The sequence below is a fragment of the Grampus griseus genome (assembly GCF_964374135.1).
Source record: "Grampus griseus genome assembly, chromosome: 18".
In the NCBI taxonomy this organism is placed as follows: domain Eukaryota; kingdom Metazoa; phylum Chordata; class Mammalia; order Artiodactyla; family Delphinidae; genus Grampus; species Grampus griseus.
Genome location: NC_139012.1, coordinates 79791500 through 79817351, shown reverse-complemented (window position 1 = coordinate 79817351; position 25852 = coordinate 79791500). Strand labels below are relative to the sequence as shown.

At 38.6% G+C, this 25852-nt stretch overlaps 1 protein-coding gene across 1 annotated transcript in view; it reads left to right on the top strand.

Moving 5' to 3' along the window:
* The window catches only part of RNF17 (ring finger protein 17), a gene marked incomplete at its 5' end in the record, with an annotated part of 117189 nt that overhangs the window by 69659 nt on the left and 21678 nt on the right, over window positions 1–25852 (top strand). Inside the window, 7 exons of the mRNA XM_082675646.1 lie at window positions 5451–5678; window positions 6334–6484; window positions 6627–6745; window positions 20409–20499; window positions 21732–21847; window positions 23501–23790; window positions 25086–25249. Coding sequence (XP_082531772.1) covers window positions 5451–5678; window positions 6334–6484; window positions 6627–6745; window positions 20409–20499; window positions 21732–21847; window positions 23501–23790; window positions 25086–25249 — 1159 coding nt within the window. The remainder of the gene's footprint in view (window positions 1–5450; window positions 5679–6333; window positions 6485–6626; window positions 6746–20408; window positions 20500–21731; window positions 21848–23500; window positions 23791–25085; window positions 25250–25852) is intronic.

The window sequence follows — 25852 nt, the reverse complement described above, 5'->3', positions numbered from 1 at the left end:
GTCTGTAGCCTTCTCAGATCGGCATCTTTCACTTAGTAATATGCACTTAAGGTTCCTCTGTGCCTTTTTCTGGCTTGACAGCTCATTGCTTTTTAGCACTGAATAATATTCCATTGTCTAGTTGCACCACAGTTTATTTACCCATTCACCTACTGAAGGACATCTTGGTTGCTTCTAAGTTTTGGCAATTATGAATAAAGCTGCTGTAGAGATTGCGTGCAGGTTTTTGTGTGGACATAAGTTTTCAACTCCTTTGGGTAAATACCAAGTAGCACAATTGCTGGATCCTATGATAAGAGTATGTTTAGTTTTATAAGAAACCGCCAAACTGTCTTCCACAGTAACTTCAGTGTGCGTTCCCACCAGCAGTGAGTGAGGGTTCCTGCTGCTCCACATCCTCGCCAGCATTCGGTGCTGTCGGTGTTCTAGATTCTGGTGGCTCTAGTAGATGTGTAGTGGTGTCTCATATTTGGTTTAATTTGCATTTGCATAATTCTTACCTCACACTGTACACAAAGGCTAGCTCAAATGGATTATACTCTTAAAATTAAGAGCTAAAAGTAAATTTCCAGAAGAAAAAAGGAGGAAATCTTCAGTACAGTGGATTGAGCAAAGATATCTAAGATAAGACACCAAAAGCATAGTCCATAAAAGAAAAGAAATGATAAGTTTGTCCTCATCGTATTTAAAACATGTACATTTCAAAAGACACTATTAAGTAAGTGAAAGACAAACAACAGACCGGGAGAAAATACTTGCAGAACGTATCCTATAAAGGACTTGTTTTTGGAATTCCTAGAACTCTTAAAACTCAATAAGAAGACAGTCCAACCAAAGAAAATGGATAAAATATATGAACAGACATTTACCAGAGAAGATATACAATTGGCTAATCGGTACATGAAAGATGCTCAATGTCATTAATCATCAGGGAAATGCAGATTAAAGCCATAATGAGGTACCATTTCTCCCCCACTAGAACAGCTGTTATACATAAGACAGACAATTACAGATGCTGATGAGGACGTGGAGTAACCCTCATTACTGGGGGACGCAGAACAGCGTGTAGCTCTTTGGAAAATGGCTTGTGGATGTCTCAAAATTTAAACATAAAAGTACCATAAAACCTAGCAGTTCCTCTCCTAGGTATCTACCCAGGAGAAATGAAAACATATGTCCATACACAAACTTGCAAGCAGTTGTTCATAGCAGCACTATTCATATTCTAGCCAAAAATTGGAAACAATGTAAATATCCAGTGACTGGTGAATAGACAGAACACAGTATATTCCTACAGTGGCATATTGTTCAGCCATAAAAAGAAGCAAACTGACACATCTACTTCATGGATAAACCTCAGAAATTTTTAAAAAATATTTCTTTATTTATTTGGCTGTGCGGGGTCTTAGTTGCAGCACGTGGGATCTTCTTTGCGGCATGTGGCATCTAGTTCCCTGACTAGGGATCAAACCCAGCCCCCCGGAATTGGGAGCACAGAATCTTAACCATTGGACCACCAGGGAAGTCCCTAAACCTCAGAAATTTTAATCTAGGTAAAAGAAGCCAGAAACAGGAGATTACTAATTGTATGATATGTCCAGAAAAGATGCAGAAAGTAGATTAGGGGTTGCCTGGGGCTAGAAGTGGGCACAAGGATTAAGGGTAAATGGACGTGGGGGGTCTTACGGGGGTGTATGTGTGAAAATGTTCTAAAACTGATCGATGCTGGTGGTTATACCATTTGGTAAAGTTACTGTCATACACTTGAAATGGGTGAACTTTTTGACATCTAAGATACACTTCAATAAACTTTTTTTTTTTTTTAAATAGCCCATTAGCTAATAGTCCTTATTGTTCAGTTACATAAGCGAGAAATATTTACAGGCTGACTTGTTATGCTATACTCAGTGGTGAGTAAGGTTGGTTTGTAGTAGGAAAGGAGATGGTCAGTCTGACCTTTCAGTACGATAAGAGCTGTGCAAAGGGTAATTACGGTGCTGTGGGGGAATCCTGAAGGGCTCACCAGTGGAGCTCTCACTTAAGCTGAATTCTTTAATACAACCAGGAGTGAAGGCCTGCATTCAGGAAAAATATGTGTGTTTATGTATTGTTAGTATAGTCACACAGCTAACGGACAGAAAAAAAAGGTACTAGTGGCTGGTATGGCAGGAGAAACGCAGAGACTAGATAATTGAGGAACCTCAGTCACTGAGAAGTATATTACAGTACTTTTCAAACACTTGAATGTGTTTGCAGTTTATCCCTTGAAGAAAGGGGAGCTATTGAAGGATTTTCAACAGAGGACTGAGAGATTTGCATTTTAGAAAGCTGTGTCTGATGGCAAGTTTTCAAAAAACACCTGAAGATGGAAAATGGCTAGATCGTGAAACATAAAGGGGGTGAGCATCACAGGACCCTGCTGCTCATTGTAGGTGAGAAAGAGGAGGGAGTTGAGGTTGACTCAGGATCACTGACCTGACCACCAGTGACTGGTGACACTGTTCCCTGAGAACAGAGCACAGGTTTGTGGGGAGAGTGAAGGCAGCACCCGCTCTGGGTGTATTGGTGTGAGGTCCTGTGGCTAAGAAAGCAGAGGGAGAATCTCCAGGCAGCAAAAGCATTGTGCAGCGGTCGGGAGCTGTGGGCCATGCCCTCAGTCGTGGGACCGCAGGGGTCGCGTGGTGAGAGTGAGGAGCGGGCGCTGCAGCGGCTAAGGAAGGGGGGTGAGGGGAGAGGCAGCCATGTCTGCTCACCCTTGGTGCTCAGGCTTGTGCCCGGCAAGGGCAACTCCAGGTCTCCTGGGTCAGCCTGAAGTTTGTACCATTTGGGAGACCCCATTTTGAGAAAAAGAATGCAAAATTATAACTATAGAATTTAAAAAACAAAAGTAATATTTATATAGGCTGGCAAAAGAAATCAACAAATTACAGATTTTCAAAAGTTAACAAATACCACAAATGTTAGAAAATTCAGACTCATCTGTAAAATACTTTCTTTTTTAGCTGTATACTGATTACCACATGAAATATCAGATTTTGTGATATCCCTATGGAGAGAATAGAAAAGTAATCCAGTCTTTAGTGTGGCTGATCGAAATTTGTTTATTGGTAATTTTTTTAAAGTTTTTTAGAGCCATAGCTCAATTATTGGTAATGTCATGTAAATTTCTAAAATTAATTTTAGGAGAATCTATTATTTCTTTCATGTATTATACATATATTATGTATATACATAATATTCAAGATACTTCAAGTTTTATTATAATGAATCTTTAATACTGTTTGATTTGACATTTATTAATGTATTGATTTATGATTTAATTTGTTTATTAACAGGGTAACCCTATTTCTCGTCCAGACTGGGACATGTTAAAGAATGAAAGAGAAGCACTGTTATGCCAGAAAAACAGGTGTACAGTGGCTCAATTACTTATTACACATAGTGGTGCATTAGCTTTGTATTGAACCTTATGTTTTCATATGTGACACTAAGGTTGTGGGAGCATTTCTGGAACCCACTGCTGCACCAAGATGGCTAGCAATAGTGTAACTCCACAGGATGTGTCGTGAGCCACAAAACTGTATCCCACTAAATACAAACTAAATGTGTCTCCAGCTCAGCTTCCCCTTAGCCACCCCAGAATGCTTTGGCCAACATCCAAGATGAGAAAAAAAAGGACAGGAAAAGTGAGAGTGGAAAGAGCCCGTGATCTTAACTAATTGCACTTACAGTATTTACTTTTGAAAATTTTATAAAAGCACATTGCTTTGCCCCTCCCAAGGTACCAGTTTTCATAAACCACCTCTGCTGCTCTGGCAGCCCAGCCAGTCTCCTTGCCCTTCCACACCCGGATTGCCGATTCCTGAGGACTGCAGCCAGTCCCACTGTTTTCATGGTATCTGTTGCCTGTCCTCCAAGTAGAATGTGAGCTTCCCTTGATCAGTGCGCGCCCTGAGCACCTGAGGCGTAAGAAGGAGAGAAATGTGAAGTCCCACAGTCTAGCCTGTCGGGCCCAACTGTATCATATACGCACAGCATCCTTCATAAAGTAAAACCACGTTTCCCAAATATTCTGGCGCCTGTCTACCTTAAGGTTCATGTCATGTCCTACTGCTTTACTATGTCAAAGCTGCATGTTTTCTTTTGGTTTCTGGAATGCCTCACTAACTTCTGCTTGTCCTTTTAAAATCTCAATTGAAATGTCATTTAATCAAGAGAAACCTTCTCCAACTCACAGACTGGGTTAGATTTCGTTGGCCTATGCCCTTGTTCTGTATAATTTATTTTTTGTGTAATTATGTGATCTCTCAGTATCACAATAGCATAAACTCCAGGAGGACAGGAACCCTGCTTATTTTGTCCACTGCCATATCTCTGGGATCTAGCATTCTTGGCTCACAGTATGTACCCAGGAAACATTAGTTGAATGAAAGAAATGAGTACCTGGGTCTAGAGCATGGAAGAGAGACCTGGTTAGGTGATTCAGATGGCAAGTTAACATACACATAATAAATGAGTCCATCACTTTCATCAATCATCCCAGTCTTCCTAGGTGAAGATGCAAGTCTGAGCATTATCACTTACAAGAGAGAGAAGTTAAAAAAAAAAAAAAATCGGGAACCTAAAACTAAAGAAAAACCAGGAACCAAAGAAAGAGAACATTTCAAGAAGGAAAGAGTAGCTAGTTTAGGCTCGGAGTAGATGTTGAGTAAGGACTGAAAACTGTCCATTAGATTTAGAAGGAAAAATTGTTAGTCTCTTTGGTTAGCAAAATCTCAAGCTTATTGTGAAAGAACTTAAGTTTTTTCCTTTAAAGAAATTTTGACATTATTTGTGATTAGAATCTGAGGTAATCTGATTCATTAAACATTCTAAACACTTCTGTAATTTTGCTTATTAAGATATTTTAAAATAGCAGTTGTTTTCCACTTATATTCTCAGACAGATGGATACTTTTTAGTCAAGGAGAAATATTCAAGTCGCCAAAAAAAAAGACACTGAATAGTTCTATTCCTTTGTGAGTACAAAATATCAGTGGGAAATTGTGTAATTATGAGCACGCTTGGTATTTTAAACTGTTTTTAAAATAGAAAGTTTGGCTTTTACTTTTCCTCTTTGTCCTTTGTTAATCATTAAGAACTCTTTTTAAAAAAAAGACTAGGGCTTCCCTGGTGGCACAGTGGTTGAGAGTCCACCTGCTGATGCAGGGGACACGGGTTCGTGCCCTGGTCCGGGAAGATCCCACATGCCGTGGGCCCGTGAGCCATGACCGCTGGGCCTGCACGTCCAGAGCCTGTGCTCTGCAAAAGACTAAAATTTCTGTTAGTATCAAAACTGCAAAGCAGTGACTCGTATCTAAAATCATATTATTCATCTCTAGATCTAAGCAAATACAAACATAAATATTTTGCAAGCTACTCTTTTTGCTAATGGGTTTTGTTATTTTTCAGATACACCCTCAAAGATAATTCCAAAAAGCATACTGAAGTATGGGATCCTTCTCCAGAAGAAATTATTTCAAATGAAGTAAACAACTTAAATCCTGTATTTGCAAAATCTCTACCTAATGAGGATCTGCAGTCACTTTATTATAAGGAACTGCCTGTGTACATCTGCAATGTAGTGTCTCCTGAGAAGATTTATGTTCAGTGGTTATTAACAGAAGACTTACTTCATAGGTATAACATTCAAAGAAAACATTGTGTGTGTAGCTTTATTCTTCTTTCTGTATTTCGTTTCAAAGATCTAGAAGTCATAAATGCAGAATTTTAAAAGTACAAAATTATTTCAGCTAAATATTCACTAAAAAACCAGTTAAAATATACAAATAATATTTTTACTGGTTATTTTCACTGTGTTAGGGTTTATAAATTCCACAAATGCTTACTGAGTGCCTATTATTTGACAGCCAGTATTATAGGTGTTGGGGATACAGTGCTAAAAACATGGACAAGCTTATGCTGTCATGGAGCTTAAATTCTAGTAGAGGGAGTGACAGTGAACAAAGTATTCAGTGCAGCAGATGATGATGAAGACGAGAAAGATCAAGCAGTGGGGGAGGAAGACCTCACAGAGTCAGTGACACTTGAAATGGACCCTGAAGGCAGGGAGGGAGGGAGCCATGAAGATGCCTGGGAGAAGCTCACGTCAGGCAGAGGGAAGAACTAGTTCCAGACCCTGCAGTGGAAATGTGCTTGGGTGTCCAAGGAAGAACAAGGTAGCCGGTTTCTTTGGAATAGAATGAGGGAGGGAGGACAGTAGAAGACAGGGAGTCAGGGACTTGTACGTCACAAGAAAAGGTTTCGAGAGTTAACATTTTTTTTCTTTACATAGTTTAGGAGAAAAGATGGTCTCTGCTTATGAAAACTCAAAATGGGAACCTGTTAAATGGAAGAGCAATATGCACTGTGCTGTTAAGATCCCAGATGAAAATCAGTGGCAAAGGGGCCAGATCATCAGAATGGTTACAGACACATTGGTGGAGGTAAATGCAGCATTAAGAATATAATCATGAAAGTGAATGCATTTTGTATTTTCATCCAATTTTTATCATGCTTTTCAGTTTGCAAAAAAAAAATTTTTAAGCACTGTCTTTCCGTAGACTTAATAAGTTATTGTTTTCATAGGTCTTGCTGTATGACGTGGGTGTTGAACTAGTAGTGAATATTAACTGTTTAAGAGAACTTCAAGAAAACCTAAAGACCATGGGAAGATTATCTTTGGAATGCTCTCTTGTTGATATAAGGTAGTTTTTAGCTGAGTAAATTTTCTCATTATTGAATATGATTTTAAATATGTTTCTTTTTGGATGGATTCTTATCAGTTTTGATTTTTCTGACATATTCTGAAATTTTCATAAGATCTAGTTGATCTGTCTAGTTAATTTTAAGGTTTTAAGCAGGAAAGAAGAACTTCCCTAGCACTCCAGTGGTTTAGACTCTGCACCTCCACTGCGGGGGGCGTGGGTTCAATACCTGGTCAAGGAACTAAGATCCCACATGCCGCATGGTGTGGCCAAAAAATTAAAAAACAAAAACAGGAAAGATAAAAATATGAAGTACATAATAAACTTTGGTGGTATCTAGAAAGAATTCAAACTGTTAAAAAAAAAAAACCCTTGAGGCACACAAGCAGATAGAAATAAAAATGTATTTCATAAGCTTAAAATTGCATGGATAGCTAAAAATGTGTAAATTACCAGAAAGAGTGAATTAGGATTCTGGGAAATGGCAAGGTATAATTGTAGAGTCTGCTAGAATCCTACCATAAACACATAAACATGGATGCAAATCTGCAGACTGCATGGACAACATCTACAACGAAAGTAGGCAACACAAGCAGGTGGGGTGCTCCACAAACCAGACCCTGTGGTGTCACACTTGTGGGGGAGGATGGAGAGGGAAAGCTGCCTGGGGTCCTCACAGGTCTGAAAATAGGAATTGGCAACAGCATTTCACTAGAGCACATGGGCCAACTTGAGAACAGCAACCAAAACTGAGACGCAGGGTGCTCTTTGTAGTTCAATGCGAGAGCTCTGTGACAGGCCGGTGTTTCATGGTACTGAAGCCTTCTTAGCCATACAAGCTCTCTTCCAGGACCCCCAGACAGAGGAGAATCTGCTGGGAAGAGAGCCTGATTTGAGCAAGGCAGACTGTGGGGCAAAGGAAAGAAAAGACGCAGATAAAAGTAGAGAGCAAGGTATGAAGCCATGTTGTCTGTCACTTTGGGAGAACGACACAAGTCAGAGTTCCAGAGCCATGAAGCTCGGAAAGCAGTTGTGATCCCCCCGTTCTCCTGAAGTACAGGAAATTTTACTTCACTTAAAACATTAGTGAAAAGAAGGATTACAGTCGAACTCCTTACAAATTATTATGAGAAAAGAGAATTAGGAGCCAAATAATATCCCTAGAGGCAATGGAATCCACGAAAAAGACAGGCTTACAAAGCAGTAGTATTTCAAAGTAAACTAAAAAATTTAGAAAATGATAGACACTGTGAAGAACAACATAAAATAGAACTAGAAAAACTCAAATAAGATTGATTACAGAAAAAGGAAGATTTGAAAAGAGATGATAGCACTCAGGAAGGAAAAGAAAATCATATCAGAATGTAGACTAAACTGGAAAAAACACAAAGCAAATAAGTAATAGAAAATGTCTTAAAGAGAAATACAAGGGACTTCCCTGGTGGCACAGTGGTTAAGAATCCAGCTGCCAATGCTGGGGACACGGGTTCGATCCCTGGTCCGGGAAGATCCTACATGCTGCAGAGCAACTAAGCCTGTGCGCCACAACTACCGAGCCTGCATTCTAGAGCCCACAAGCCACGACTACTGAGTCCGCATGCCACAACTACTGAAGCCTGCATGCCTAGAGCCCGTGCTCCGCAACAAGAGAAGCCACCACAGTGAGAAGCCTGCACACCGCAACAGAGTAGCCCCTGCTGACTGCAACTAGAGAAAGCCTACGTGCAGCAACAAAGAGCCAACGCAGCCAAAAATAAATAAATAAGTAAACAAATAAATTTAAATAAATGTTTAAAAAAAGAAACACAAGATCAAAAGAAGGGCAGATGTTTTTAATTTAAAAATCCAAAGGATTTAAAAGAAAACAAAAGATACCTAGACGGAGACCTAATATACATGTAATAGGAATGTCAAAGAACAAGACTAAAAGAAATAGATCAAAACAAATACTAAAAACCCAATTCAAAAAAGTGTCCCTAAAATACTGCTTTAAAAAATACATTGAAAAGGCGCACTGCCTATCTTGGAAAATCGGTTCAGGAATGCCAACACTGAGAGATTATCTAGTAAAATCATTGATTCACGAGAGATATAAAATAACATTGTCATCATCAACACTTTATGCCAGAAGGTAAGAGAGTAACATTCTAAAAATACTCAAAAGAAAATGGCAAGCTGTGGGTTTTATATCCAGCCAACTGACTTTCAGGTATTGGTAAAAAGACCACAAAATACTGATTTCATCACTCAGGGGATATTGTTTCCAGGAACGGTCCCTGTAAGAGAACAAGTTTTAGGTAACCAACGAGAGAGATTTTGACATAAGAATTGTGGTGAACATTACATTTATTTTACCAAAAGAACCAAGATTAAATGATAGTTATTAGGAAAACAGTATAGAATGCAAAGTAGATCAGCCACAATTTCAAAGAATGGAGGGAGAAAGGAGAGTATATGTGAGAAGCTGAATCAACCTCCTGTTGTCACATTGGTATTAACTAAGAGTAAGTACTTCAAATAAGTTGGGGAAAAGAGGTTACTAACAATATCAGTTTAACATTAGAACAACATTAATATTTTATGCAGACAAATCAGTAAAAATAGTAAAATGAAATTAACTGTATGTGGTGGTGGTATAGCCTCGCAGAGAGGAACTTTCTCAAGTGACTTTAAAACACAATAAGTTGACTGTACATGCTTACCAAAATATATCCTAAGGACAAGAAATAACTGCCCCCCCCAAGTCAGCTGTTTTTATTAATCCCAAAGTTGGTTGTAGTGTTACTGAAACTGTTGTGTGTGTTTTGTGGGATAATTCAAAATAGTAATTATGTTACATATCATTAAGAACAGTTGTTAGATGGTAAAAATGTAAGATTAAGGTTGATTTACCTTGTACTCCTGATTTTGAATTCATAGTATCAGTAGAAACTGATAAGGTATTTTAATTATAAAAAAACATGTTATTTAGCCTTGTAACATGAAGGACCCAGTAGCAATGAGCCATGCTGGTGCACAAATTGTGGTCTCCAAATACCATTTCCCACTAAAAGAATTTAGTGCTCTTTGGGAAAATGTCTGATTCCAGGTCTTGGGAAGGAAATACACAGTGTGAGCCTAGAATATCTTGACCTAGCAAAAAGCAAGAAAGCTATAAATAAATAGATGGATGGATAGATAGATTATGACAACAGGACTCAGTAGCCAACCTGAATAAACTTCCACTGACCAAAGATGGGACAGTTTGAACAGCAGTAGGATGATTATTATGTTGTATCAAAGCATTTGATATGTTTAAGTCTCTAAATTCATAAAGTGATTTTTTAAAAAAAACATCACTTTTAGAGGATTCTAGGGAACTAGTTCATTATTCTGAAAATTGGTAAATAAGGGAAATGAGCACTTGTTTTTCCTGTACAGTCTGTGTCTTGAGATATCAATTAGGTGGTAAGGGAAAGTTGTTCTTTATAAGCATTCCTTCTAACAAAGGAAGAATGATATCATTGGAATACCACCATTTTACAACTGTTATATACTAAGGGATCTAGACATGATTGTTGGTGGCTGCTAACATCACAAAAGAGAATCAGACATTATGTACCTCCTGAGGGAAGTACACAGCACCATCTCTGAATAGTACTGCTGAAAAAAGAAATAGGCGAACCTGAATCTGATCGAGACTCTAGACCTAACTATGAATTTAAAGGAAATACAAGAGATGGATGAACATGTTAAGCACCATGAGAATGCAGTCAGCTAAATTTAGACCATTGAAACTGCAAACCAACTCTGTTTATTCAACAGAAAATTACAAGGGAAAGAGATGGAAGGGGCACTAATGATACATATTGCCCATTCATGATGTATGGATTTTGTTTACCAATTCAGACTGTTTTGAAACATCAGGAAAAAAACACCATCTGAATAGTTGATCTTAAGAAATTATTAATTTTTAATGTGACAACAGTACTGTGGTTGTGTTTATTTAAAAAGATTTAGTTTGGGGGCTTCCCTGGTGGCGCAGTGGTTGAGAGTCCGCCTGCCGATGCAGGGGACGCGGGTTCGTGCCCCGGTCCGGGAAGATCCCACATGCCGCAGAGCAGCTGGGCCCGTGAGCCATGGCCGCTGAGCCTGCGCGTCCGGAGCCTGTACTCCGCAACGGGAGAGGCCACAACAGTGAGAGGCCCGCGTACCGCAAAAAAAAAAAAAAGATTTAGTTTTGGAAATGCAAGCTAAAATATTTTCAAATGAAATAATGTTAAATCTGGGACTTAAAAATAATTAGGGGCTTCCCTGGTGACACAGTGGTTAAGAATCTGTCTGCCAATGCAAGGGACACGGGTTCGATTCCTGGTCCGGGAAGATCCCACATGCTGCGGAGCAGCTAAGCCCGTGTACCACAACTACTGAGCCTGTGCTCTAGAGCCTGTGAGCCACAACTACTGAGCCCACGTGCAACAACTACCCGTGCTCTGCAACAAGAGAAGCCATCGCAGTGAGAAGCCCGTGCACCACAACAAAGAGCCCCCACTCGCTGCAACTAGAGAAGCCCTCGTGCAGCAACGAAGACCCAGCTCAGACATACATACATACATACATACATACACACATAAATATTAAAAAAAATAATCAGGGATGGGAGTGAATACATGGGAATATGATGAAATAGAATTGGTCGTGTATTGACAATTGTCAAAGCTGAATGATAGATGAGATTTATTATATTCTCTTTGCTTTTGAATATGTTTGAAAACTATAATTGAAAAACAAATTGAAAATTTTTAAAGGTAAATTCACCAGATATTTTTTATTATATAAGTTTCAGCTGTACAGCATTATAATTTGACATTTGTATTCACTGCAAAGTGATCACACCACAAGCCTAGTTACCATCCATCACCGTTATAATTGACACCCTTCACCCTTTGCACCCATCTCCCAACTCCCTTCCCCTCTGGTAACCACTAATATGATTTCTGTATGTATGAGTTTGTTTCTCTTTTGTTTGTTGGTTGGTTTTTTAGATTCCACATATGAATGAAATCATGTGGTATTTGGCTTTCTCAGTCTGGCTTATTTCATTTAGCATAATATCTTCAGGGTTCATCCATGTTGTTAGAAATGTCAAGATTGCATTTTTTTTTTTATGGCTGAGTAGTATTCAGTTGTGTGTATATCACATCTCCTTTATCCATTATTCCATTTTATGGATCCTTAGGTTGCTTCCATATCTTGGCTGTTGTAAATAGTGCTGCAGTTCACATAGGGGTGCAGATATCTTTTTTTTTTTTTTTTTTTTTTTTTGCGGTACGCGTGCCTTTCACTGTTGCGGCCTCTCCCGTTGCGGAGCAACAGGCTCCGGACGCGCAGGCTCAGCGGCCATGGCTCACGGGCCCAGCTGCTCCGCGGCATGTGGGATCTTCCCGGACCAGGGCACGAACCCGCATCCCCTGCATCGGCAGGCGGACTCTTAACCACTGCGCCACCAGGGAAGCCCTTAGATATCTTTTTGAATTAGTGTTTTCAGGTTCTTCTGGTGAATACCCAAAAGTGGAATAGCTGGGTTATATAGTAGTTATTTTTTTGAGGAACCTCCATACTGTTTTCCAATAGTGCTGTACCAATTTACATTCCCACCAACAGTGCAGGAAGGTTCCCTTTTCTCCACATCTTTGCCCACACTTTTTATTGGTTGTCTTTCTGATAACAGGCATTCTAACAGATGTGAGGTGATACCTTCTTGTGGTTTTGATTTGCATTTTCTTAATAATTACTGATGTTGAACATCTTTTCATATATTTGTTGGCCATCTGTATGTCTTCTTTGGAAAAATGTCTATTCAAATCCTCTGCCCATTTTTTAATGAGGCTGTTTGGGGATTTTTGTTGTTGAGTTGTATACGTTCATTATAATTTTGGATATTAACACCTTACTGGATACGTGATTTGCAGAATATCTTCTCTCATTCAGTAAGTTGCCTTTTCATTTTGATGGTGGTTTCCTTTGCTGTGCAGAAGCTTTTTAGTTTGATGCAGTCCCATTTGTTGATTTACTTTCCCTTGCCTTTGGCGTCAGATCCACAGAAATTGCTAAGCCTGAGGTTAGTGAGGATACTGCCTATGTTTTCTTCTAGGAATTTTATAGTTCAGTTCTTACATTCAAGTCTTTAATTCTTTTGGGGTTAATTTTTGTGCTTAAGATAGTGGTCTAGTGGTCTTTTTCATGTGGCTGTTCAGTTTTCCCAGCACCATTTATTGAAGAGACTATCCTTTCTCCATTGTATGTTCTTTGCTCCCTTGTTATAAAATAATTTTCCATATATGTGTGGGTTTATTACTGAACTCTCTATTATGTTCATTGATTTATGTGTCTGCTCGTGTGCCAGTACCATACTGTTTTGATTACTGTAGCTTTGTAGTATAGTTGGAAATCAGAGAGTGTGATACCTCCAGCTTTGTTCTTCTTTCTCTAGATTGTTTTTTGGACATTCGGGATCTTTTGTGGTTCCATACAAATTTTAGAATTACTTGTTCTAGGACTTCTAATACTATGTTGAATGAAAGTGATGAGAGTGGGCATCCTTGTCTTGTTCCTAATCTTAGAGGAAAAGCTTTCAGCTTCTCACCATTGAGTGTGATGTTAGTTATGGGTTTGTCATATATGCCCTTTATTATGTTGAAATACACTCTCCCTGTACCCACTTTGTTGAGAGTTTTTATCATAAATCGGTGTTAAATTTTGTCAAATGCTTTTTCTGCATCTATTGAGATGGATTATATGGTTTTATCCTTCATCCTGTTACTGTATGTACCACGTTGATTAATTTGTGGGTGCTGAGCCATCCTTACACTGCTGGAATAAATCCACTTGATCGTGATATGTGACCCTTTTAATGTATTGTTTGCTAATATTTTGTTGACGATCTTTACATCTATGTTCATCAGAAATACTGACCTGCAATTTTCTTTTCTTGTGGTGTCCTTGTATGGTTTTGGTGTCAGGGAAATACTGGCTTCATAAAATGTGTTCAGAAGGTTTCTCTCCTCTTCAGTTTTTTGGAAGAGTTTGAGAATTCTTCAAAACATTTTTCTTTGAATGTTTGGTAGAATTCACCAGTGAAGTTGTCTACTCCTGGGCTTTTGTTAGTTGGGAGATTTTTTTATTACTGTTTCAATTCCCTTGCTAGTAATGAGTCTATTCACTATTTCTTCAGGATTCAGTTGCTAAGATTGTGTGGTTCCAGAAATTTATCCATTTCTCCTAGGTTGTCCATTTTGTTGGCATATAATTGTTAATAGTCTCTTATGATCCTTTGTATTTCTGTGGTATCAGTTGTTAACATCCCCTCTTTTATTTCTGATTTTATTTATTTGAGTCTTCTCTCTTTTTTTTCCTTGGTGAGTCTAGCTAAAGTTTTGTTGATTTTGCTTATCTTTTCAAAGAGGCAGTTCTTAGTTTTGTTGGCCATTTCTATTGGGGTTTTTTTTGCGGTGGGGGGGTCTCTATTTCATTTATTTCTGCTCTGATCTTTATTATTTCCTCCCTGCTACTAATTTTGGGTTTTGTTTATTCTTCTTTTTCTAGTTCCTTTAGGTGTAAAGTTGGTTTGTTTGAGATTTTTCTTGTTTCTTGAGGTAGGCCTAATTGCCGTGAACTTCCCTCTTGGAGCTGCTTTTGCTGTGTCTTGTAGATTTTTGGTATGTTGTATTTCTGTTTTCATTTGTCACTAGCTATTTGATTTCTCCAGTGACCTATTGGGTGTGCAGTAGCATGTTGTTTAATCTCCACGTTCTTGTGGTTTTCCCCATTTTTTTCCCTTGTGATTGATTTATAGTTTCATACCATTGTGGTTGGAGAAGATGCTTGATACGATTTCATTTTTCTGAATTTATTCAGACGTGTTTTGTAAACTAACATGTCATCTACCCTGGAGTATGTTACATGTGCACTTGAGAAGAATGTGTATTCTGCTGCTTTTGGATGGAATGTTCTGCATATATCTGTTAAGTCCATGTGATCTAACGTGTTATTTAAATCTGCTGTTTCCTTACATTTTTGGTCTGGATGATCTATCCATTGGTGCAAGTGGGGTGTTAATGTCCCTTACCTTTATAGTATTGCTTTCAATTTCTCCCTTTAAGTCCGTCAATGTTTGCTTTATATATTTTGGTGCTCCTGTGTTGGGTGCATATACACTTATAAATGTTACATCTTCTTGCTGGATTGACTCCTTTATCATTATGTAATGCTCTTCTTTGTCTTTTATTACAATCTTTGTTTTAAAGTCTCTTTTGCCTGATATGAGTATAGGTACTCCAGCTTTCTTTTTATTTCCATTTGCATGGAATTCTTTTTTTATAACTTCACTCTCAGTCTGTGTGTGTACTTTCTTCTGATTAATTTTACTACTTTTATCTTTTAACCTTCATGCTAGCTTTATAAGTGATTGATCCACTACTTTTGTTATACCATCTTCAGTGAGATTTTTACTTTTGTATGTTTTCTTATTATTAATTAGTGCCATTTCTTTTCAGCTTAAAGAAATCCCTTTAACATTTCTTGTAGGGCTGGTTTAGTGATGACAAACTCCTTTAACTTTTGCTTATCTGGGAAACTCTTAATCTCTCCTTCAATTCTGAATGAAAACATTGCTGGGTAGAGAATTCTTAGTTGGAAGTTTTTTTCTTTCAGCACCTTGAATAGTCATGCCGCTCCCATCTGGCCTTTAAAGTTGCTGCTGAAAAATTTGCTCATTGCCTCATGGGGATTCCCGTGTACATAACAAGTTGTTTTTCTCTTGCTGCTTTTAGGATTTTCTCTTTATCCTTAACTTTTACCATTTTAATTATAGTGTGTCTTGATGTGATCCTTTGGGTTCATCTTATTAGAACTCTCTTGGGCTTCCTGGACCTGGGTGTCTGTTTCCTTCCTCAGATTAGGGAAGTTTTAGCCACTATTTCTTCAAATAATTTTTCTGGTCCTTTCTTTCTTTCTTTGTTGTCTTCATCTTCTGGGTCTCCTATAATGCAAATGTTTATTCCACTTGTCTCCAAAGTTTCTTATCTTCACTTTTTTTTTTTTTTTCCCATTTTGCTGCTCTGTCTGGGTGAGTTCCACTGCTTTGTCTTCTGCCTGCTGATTCGCTCTTTGTCTTCATCCTGTGTGCGGTTGAAGCCCTCTAGGGCATTTTTCATTCAGTTACAACTTCTGTTTGGTTCTTTCTTATATTTTCTGTCTCTTTGTTGAAGTTCTCATGGTGTTCATCCATTCTTCTCCTGCGTTTGGTGAGCATCTTTATGATGATGACTTTTCAGTCTTTACCAGGTCCGTTGCTTATCTCTGTTTTGTTTAGTTCTTTTTCTGAGGTTTTAATCTGTTTTTTTGGTTGGAACATATTCCTCTGTCTCCTCTTTTTGCCTAATTCTCTGTTTGTTCATATGTATTAGATAAATCAGCTCTCTCTTCCATTCTTGAAAGAGTGGCCTTACTTAGGAGATGCTCAGTGGGACTCAGGGGTACAATCCTGCCTGGTGGCCACAGCCTGGCACTCAAGGGGTGTCCCCTCTGTGGGCTCTGTGTGCCCTCCTCTTGTGGCAGGGCAGCGGCTGCTGTGGGGTGCTGGTGGGCAGGGCTGTTGCTTGCATGGCTGTGAGGCCCAGCTGAGGCTCGGGTGGGCAGGACTCTCAGCAGGGCAGACCCGTTAGTGCTAATAGGTTAGAGGGAGAATTTCAGTGCTAGTGATAGCAAGGTAGCCTGAGATCACAAAAAAAGGCTCCTGCTAGTGTCTCAGTCCCTAGGGGGCATCCCAGCTGGTTTCTCCCTCTCCAGCAAACGCTTTAAGATTTAGTAAGTGGGTCCTCTTCGTGTGTGGCCCATGCCCTTTTCAATCTGGTGTTTTTGCACTTGTTTTTAGGTTGAGTGAGTTTGGGCACAGGCCCTTTAAGGGCAGGTTTTTCTGTTTACTACCAAGCAGGGCCCTCTGGGACTCCCTGGCACAAAGACTTTCTGTGCCCCCCATTTCTTTGATTACAGGAAATAGCTTTCATTCAGCCTCCATGACCTGAGTTCCAATGGGCAGATTCAAACTGTTGTTAATTAGGGAAGGGAGGGGATGCGAGACCAGGGAAAAACAGTCAAGAGAAACAGTAGTGCAGCCTTGGGGAGGGTCCTGGTTCCCCATCAGTGGATAAACAACAATATCTTTGAGCTGTTTTGGAGATACTGAAACCCCCTCCAGGTGGGAGAAGTTAACGATTAATGATAGTATGCTGCCCACAAGCATGTAGACCCCAGACCAGTTGGAACCAGTGAAGGTTGATGATGCTGACGCTGACATATGTCTCTACCAACCCATCAGAAGAATGTCCATGTGATCACGCCTTCTTTGAACGATTTTTTTTTTTTTTTTTTGGGCTGCATCAGGTCTTCATTGCTGCATGTCGGCTTTTCTCTAGTTGTGGCGGGCAGGGGCTACTCTTCGTTGCAGTGCACAGACTTCTCGTTGTGGCTTCTCTTGTTGTGGAGCACGGGCTCTAGGTGTGTGGGCTTCAGTAGTTGTGGCACACGAGCTCAGTAGTTGTGGCTCGCAGGCTCTAGAACGCAGGCTTAGTAGTTGTGGCACACGGGCTTAGTTGTTCCACTGCATGTGGGATCTTCCTGGACCAGGGCTCGAACCTGTGTCCCATGCATTGGCAGGTGGATTCTTAACCACTGCACCGTCAGGAAAGCCCCGAACCATTACTATAAAACTTCTCACTGTCCTCTCCAAGTTGGAACACATAGTTTTTCGAGGCAGTAGCCCTCTGTTTCCCCCTTTGCTTGGCAAAGTAATAAAGCTATCCTTTTCTACTTCACCCAAAACTCTGTCTCCAAGATTCAGTTCAGCACCAGTGTACAGAGAAGCTGAGCTTTCAGCATCATGTTCTCTGCAGTTCTGTAGTTTTCCTGGTCATATTTCCTATTGGTTTTCAAAGCCAGGTGTTCCGGGGACTCTGTCCTGTACAGGATCTAGAGGTCGTGATGCCAAGTGAAGGGTATTTCCTATACTCAAAAAAATGGGAGACACAAAGTTTTTGTGCCCAGGAGCCCTACAGGGCCCTGCTCAGTATCAGTTGGCATGCCTCATGTAGAGCTCAGCTCTCTCCCTCCTTTGTGGTCCCTCCTGATTCTGGATCGCTGCAGCTGGGGCGTGGGTCTTTCCTTGGCGAGAATGTGTCTCTGTCTCTCCTCCCTATCTTGATGCTGTCCTTTTCCCTTTGTTGTGGAGGCTCTGTTCATTGATAGAACAGAATTCTGTCAGTCCCTTAATTGTACCCAGTATTGTAGAGCAGCAGTCCCCAACCTTTTTGGCACCAGGGACCAGTTTCATGGAAGACAATTTTTCCATGGATGGGGTGTGTAGTGGGGGGTATATTTCAGGTGGTAATGCGAGCGATGGTTCAGGTGGTAACACGAGAGCGATGGGCAGCGGCAGATGACACTTTGCTTGCTCGCCCGCCACTCACCTCCTGCTGTGCAGCCCGGTTCCTAACAGACCGTGGACCAGTCCACACCCTGGGGGCTGGGGACCCCTCTTGTAGAGAATGCATTCCTATTGACACCTTGAATTATGTCTTATGGACTGTAATGGAATACCACTGTTTCAGGAGTCTAATAATAGCTAACCTTAAGCATGTCTAGACCCTGTATTAATTGCCTTAACAGGCATTATTTTACTTAATTATCACAGCAGACCTTTAAGCTATAGATAAAAAGTATTATTTTAAGATAAGGAAATTGAGTCTTCAAGAGGTTAAATATTTTATAATCCAGAGTAATACATCAAACTGTTGAACTAGGATTATTAAAGTTCTGATTCTGGAACCAGAGTTCTAACCACTATGCTTTACTACCCTTCTGAGAAATCTTTTTTATAGATTTCTTTTTATTGTGGTAAAATATACATTAACATAAAATTTATCATTTTTAAGTGTACAGTTCCATGGCTTTAAGTAATGGAACCTTTACCACTGTCCATCTCCAGAACTTTTCTATCTTTCTCAACTGAAACACAAAGTTTTATGGATACATGCCATAGATTTTTTGAAATGTTGTGAATACTTTCAGATGTTCAAAAGGTAATATTTTAAAGTGTGTATTCTTAATAAATCATAGGAAAACCTTAATGATGCTTGTATGCTAATAATAATAATTATTTATTTATTATAAATAAAAAACGATAACTAATTCAAGGCGTCACTGATAATATAAGCTTCTTAGCTCATAGAAACACTGTTTGGGCTTCTTAATAAATAGTTTTACTAAATCCTATTTGGTCAAACTACATACACAGTTGATTTCTTTTTTTTTTTTTTTTTTTTTTTGGCGGTACGTGGGCCTCTCACTGTTGTGGCCTCTCCCGTTGCGGAGCGCAGGCTCAGCGGCCACGGCTCACGGGCCCAGCCGCTCCGCGGCATGTGGGATCTTCCCGGACCGGGGCACGAACCTGTGTCCCCTGCATCAGCAGGCGGACTCTCAACCACTGCGCCACCAGGGAAGCCCCACAGTTGATTTCTTTAGTTCACTCACATAAACCATTCAGTGTGAAAAGACTGGCCACATTGCTTATTTACTCAGAGGATGGGGCAGCGCTAATGAAACTCCACATCTAGAAGCCTTTTCTAGAGAGCCTTCAGAGCCTGCAGTATTTACTTATAATCTCTTTAGTGGTACTAGTTCTTTATTCTTTGGGGGTGGATTTGATGGTTAGAAACATCTAAAGTCACTCAGTTTCGACTTTGCAAACGAAAATAGATGATGAAGTTGATACTCTGCTCTTCATTGATTTGTCAAATATTTACTGAACACTTTTTACCATGATTATTAAAAATAAATTTTCTAAAAATAATTGAGGCTAATATTCATGGGTAGTAATACAAATTAGCTTTAAATTCCAGAAAAAATCTTCCAAAAATATTTGGGCAGAGAAATCATCATTACAAAGGGACTGTTTGTATTTCCATTAAATATTTTTGGTGTGCCTTCTGTGAGCTGGGCACTATGCTAGGCATTGGAGATATGATGGACATAACACATACAACACATAATATACAGATGACCCTTAACTCAGGTTTGAACTGCACGGGTCCTCTTATACATAAATGGTAAATACATACTATGGCACTACATGTCCGTGGTTGGTTGTATCTGGATGCAGAACTACAGATATGCAGGGCCAATTGTGAAGTTACACACAGGTTTCTGACTGCACGGGGGGTCAGCACCCCTAACCCCCACATCGTTCAAGAATCAAATGTGTGTACACATAACACAAAATACACCATCCCTGCTCTCTGAGTTTATAGTGTAGTTAGCATATATGAAATGTATATACTAGCTTTAAAAAACTTAAAACACATCTACTTTTTTAAGAGTTCTCAGTGTAGCTTCAGAACAGATGTACATAAATAACTTAGCATGTAATTTGGGCCGTAGCTAGAATAGAGGGATGAATGAAAGGCTATGAAAATGGGGAAGAAAATTGTGAGAATAATACAAAGCCATGTTTAAATTGACTTCTCACTACATATGTAGTTGGTTGAAATATATTTTTATATGATGGTTCTTTTATGTTTCTATATCCTATGCTATTTGTTATAAAACAAGTTGTCATTTTTTGTTTTAGACCAGCTGGTGGGAGTGACAAATGGACAGCAACAGCCTGTGACTGTCTCTCGTTTTACCTCACTGGAGCCGTAGCAACCATCGTCATACAAGTGTGTGAACAGGTACAGTAGATGTGTACTGGTTATTTCATTGACATTTTCTACAAAAGCATTTATTTTGTTGAGAAAATAATAGTAAGCTATTTGGATTTTTTTTTTTGGCTGCGTGGCATGTGGGATCTTAGTTCCCCAACCAGGGATCGAACCTGTGCCCCCTGTAGTGGAAGCGTGGAGTCCTAACCACTGAACTTTCAAGGAATTCCCTATTTGGATATTTTTTTGCATCATTTTTTTTGGTCTTCAAGTTATCACGCCTGTTTGGGAATTCGCTGGCAGTCCAGTGGTTAGCACTCCATGCTTTCACTGCCAAGGGCCCAGGTTCTGTTCTTGGTTGGGGAACTAAGATCCTGCAAGCCACACGACCTGGCCAATAAAAAACACTGTAACGCCTGTTTCATAATAGATACGTACTGTAAATGATTATATGAGTGAATCAAAACATTTCTAAACTAATATTCTTGAGTTGATAATTTGCATATTAAAAACCAGAAGGTATGTATGCTAGAGTGCAGTTCTGAAGCCTTTGATATTCTTTACGAATTGGTAGTTAGGCTTCTAGTGAAATCATATTAACTGTACATCATAAAAGGTGTTTGTATGAGTGCCGATTTGAGAAGAGGATACATATATAGGACATGTCCTTTCAGAACACTAAGAAATATTCCTTGTCTCCTTAACTTTTTTCTAATTTGATACATTTTATTGCATTAATGATTAGAATTTTCTTGTAAGTCTTTCCATGTTAATTTTTTCTTTGTGTACTTCCCCCATTTTTATAATAACGTATAAAACAGAATATATGTTTTGTAGTTCTTTCTTTGGCTTTTCACAGCAGAAGAAAGGCACACCTGTGAAAATATATTTTAGTTCTATAATTACAAAGAATTCAGGAGAATAGAGAACTTGTAATTGAGGATGTTTTCCTCCCTCCCCAATCTGGGATGGAAAACACAGTTTTCAGTCGTCCTTTTTTCTCCTCCGCTTGGTATTTTTCCCCTGGACAGTGAAGTCTTCCTGATAGACTTCACAAAACAACTGTCTTTCTCTGATGACTGTCTTCCATGCTGTTTTCTCTCTGATATGTTCCGATATCAAAATTACTTGTTCGGGAATTTTTCTTTCTGGCATGGAGAAATGTGGAGGGAATACCTGTGAAAAGTGTAATGTTTATACGAAGTTGCGTTTTTGTGTCTCATATTTACTCTGCTCTTAAATCACTGCAGGAAAACAACACAACATGGCCATTACCTGTGAAAATTTTCTGCAGAGATAAAGAAGGAGGGTTTGTTGATGTCTCCAAATATTTGATTAAAAGGGGTTTGGCTTTGAGAGAAACGAGGTATAGACTATTTTTTTAAAACAGCATTTTGTGATGGAGGCTTCTTATGTGCCTGTGTAAATGTTCGTATCTGTGTGTGCTCAGACATGAATTGCCTCTTGTTTGCTCTTAAAAATGATTTATAACCTAATCCTGAGGAGCCAGCTTAGAAGTAAATTCATTCAGAATTGCTAAATGTTTAAATCCCTAGACATTTTTGCTTTTATACTTCCCCCTTTGCTCTGGCATTTATCAGTACATTTTAAACTAAAGGAAAAGAGAATTACACAGTGGGTACCAGATCTGAACCCTTTGGCCTCATTTGCTTAAGCAGAAATGTTTAAGCTTTATGTTGGAAATTCTGGTAGGTATATACCAAAATATATTTGTGTGATATAGGTAGCAAATGAGTAGAAATGGGTAGCCAAAAAAGTAATTGAACAATATTTACATGTAAAGATCCTTTCAGATACTAAATTTGGGGTTTAAATATCTTTGATCCAAGGGGAGAAGGATCAGGATATCACTGTAACTCTAGTTTCCTCTTTATCTTTTTCCTTCTAGAGGTAGAGGTATATTAGAATTGCAGATACATGTTCCAAGTGGTCACCTTCTACCATACGTGGCCAGATCTCTTTTTTTTATCTTAGATTATTATACCTTACCTTATTTGGATCAGGACCCCAATCTTGATGAAATGGAAGGAGAATGAGAGATCAGAAATAATACGGAACCCGAGGTAGTTGGCCAGGTGTGGTAGATGCTGACTTCACTGCCTGGGCCTTGGCAGTTAGCCAGGCTCTGCATCTAGTCCTGCATTCACTGACTTCAGGCTAACACAGTTCCTCGCTGAAAGAAATGTTAAAGTGAAAAATGCTGGGCAAGTTTATATTAACTAACAATATCTGCCACTAATTTAATGTTCTTTTCTACTTTTCTGGCACTAAAACTACTACCTCAAGGCTGGGAGTGATGAGGGAGCGGTGTTAGTTGAGGAATTATGCAGCTATTATCTTATCAGTGCTCATTTCCTTTTGAAAGAAAGAAAATACAGGAAAGTGGAAGAAACAAAAATCTGCCATCATTTTTCTAAGATAAAAATGTTAATATTTCCTTCTAGGGTTTTTTATAGGCATTTTTTTTAATTGGAAGGGAATAACAGGAAGTAAAGCAATTATGAATGAATATAGTATGTGTTACCACTAACACTTAATATCTGAATAGTATGGAAAAACTGTATTTTTTAAGGGACTCATTATCTTTGTATTATTTTATGAATGTTGATAACTTGCCACATGTATGATCTGTCTTTGGGCTAAACTAGAATCAGCTTGAAGCTGTTGTATTTCCCAATAACACCTAGTTAATTGTATGATACTTGGGATATACTTAATAGATTTTAAGAGAGAATAGCGTGTAAATATGGGATAGTAATTTAATGCATTTAAGTGAAATTATATTGCTTTATTATCATCAAGCTCATGCATAATTTAAAATAATTTTCATTATAACTTAAAGTATGCTCATTTTTATGTAACAAATTAGACTAGGATATCCTAGATTAATTAGACTAGACTGATCCTTCAAGTATATTTGAAGGATTCTTTTTATATTGTTTTCCCAGAATTTTTTTATTTGCTCATGGTTAGATATATTCTTTTTTGCATGTTACAGAACTAATAAATTACATAACAACCATTCATTATCCCAGAAGTCTCTGGAAATCCCACTGGTACAAGGAGAGTCAGTGGTTGCTAAGTGTATTAAAATTAACTCTGACCCTGACAAAAAAGCTGCTGATATTCTCAGTGAACACGAGGTGTCTGAATTTAAGGAGAAAATTCTAGAACCAAGAACCACTGGATGCTATAAACCACCAGCTATTCCTAACCAGAAAGTATTTGAGGCAGTAGTCAGCTGCATTGGTGATGATGGAACTATATTTGTGGTACCTAAATTATCAGGTAAGATCTTTCACATTATGCAGTATTCTGTACAAGTGGTCGCTTTTACTACTAGAGAATTTTAATTGGAAGGGAATATCTCTAGTAAAATACACATGGATTGAAATTCCTTGGGCAGATATTTAACCTTTCTGAACCTCTTTTTCACTGAGTTGTTGTGAGGTTTGAATGAAATAATGCATGAAAAGTGCTTTGCACAATGCCTAGCACATGAAAATCATTTATTGAGACATTGGGAATGGATAAACATTGGGCCTAAGATAAGCATGGTTATCCAGTTATACAAGTTTGGAGGCTCTCTAAGAAAAAAGAATACAAATGTTTATATTCATTTAAAAGTGAGAAAAGAAGTCACAACAAATGACTGGAGAGTCAGGGCCATTTGAGATTCAGGTCCTTCCTGAGATCTCTTTAGCTTATGTACTAATGCTTCCTTTCTACAACCTGAGTGTGTCCAGGACACTTGATGACTCACAGCAGCTCTAGCTTTCACGGGACTTAAGCTCCATTAGCTTCATAGTAAGTCCACCTACGGATAGGGGTATGGGGGCTACGAATTTGTTGAAATTTTTGTCTCATGTGTTGATCTGCTAAATACTGTTTTTTAATTTGAAAACCAGACTAAATCTGTGTAATTGGCTATTCTAGAAGTGAGTAGTGTTTCAGACTTGTAGCAACAGTACTTAATCCAGAAACTTTGCTTGACGTGTGTAAATAATCATAGCTAGAACTGGTTGCCAGATGCCTTACTTCCAATCTCCTGCAATACTGATAATGTGGGCTAGCACTATTACACCCAGTTTACAGAAGAACAGACTGAGGCTTATGCCCAGGAGCTTGCAACTAAAGTAGTAGAACTGTTATAGGAACTGACACCAGAGCTTGCCCTCTCTGGCATCAGTTATGGGCATATAAATTTACTGTGGAAATAATGAGCCAGTTAGCAGGAAGTAGCAATATTAGAATTTTAATATTATACCCGCAGCACTATGCTGTATCTAAGCATCAAATAACAAAGAGCTTTTAATGATTCTTGCACTTCCAAGATAATGCTTGTGTTTGTAACCATAGATCAGAATAATAATTTACATGTTGTTAGTCAGTAGTATGTTTCGAAACATATTGAAGCTATTGACTAAATTAGATTTTTATTAAAGCTCTATTATGTGGGGAGTGATTTTTAATTCCTTTTAATGTTATCTAAGTGATGAAGTTACTAAAGTTTGATGATGACTTCATTTGAAAATGGTAGGGAATTTTTCCTAAATGCTTTCTATTTTTAATAATTTCTTCAGAATTTGAACTAATAAAAATGATGAATGAAATTCAGAGTAATTTAAAATGCCTTGGTCTTTTGGAGCCTTATTTCTGGAGAAAGGGAGAAGCTTGTGCAGTAAGGGGGTCAGATACTTTGTGGTATCGAGGCAAAGTAATGGAAGTCATTGGCGGCACTATCAGGGTGAGTCTGAAATTCTTTTGTGACTATTTTAATGCTAAGTGCTATAACATTAAGAGGTCTTTCAAGTTCAGATACATGAAATTTTGATTAAAACATCTTTTAATGAGTTCATTCATGTAGGAGAATCACTTAGATGCATTATATATTTATTTGTAATAAGAATTCCTCTTTTTATTTTCAAGTATATTTATTAACCTGAATAACAAAAGAATATTTCCAGATAGGGATTTTTACCACTGAAACTTTAATGGTACCACTTATTTGTGATTGGCAGCCTTATTTGTGTGCATGGTGCTAAATAAAACAACTTATTTTCCAGTATATTCTATATCTCCTTAGTAAATTTGTTTACGGGACCCCCTAGTTTACCCTTTCACATTAGGGTTAATTTACTCTTTCCGGAATACTAAGAATAGTACTTGAGTTTCATCTAAAATCTTCAGAAAGAGCTGCATACAGTTGACCCTTGAACAGCACTAGGGCTGGGGAGACGACACTCTCTGTAGCTGACCTGAGTATAATTTATATCATTCTTCCAAGTCCACGGTTCTGTGTCGCGGATTCAGTCAGCTGTCGATCATGTAGTGCTGTAGTAGGTTTTTA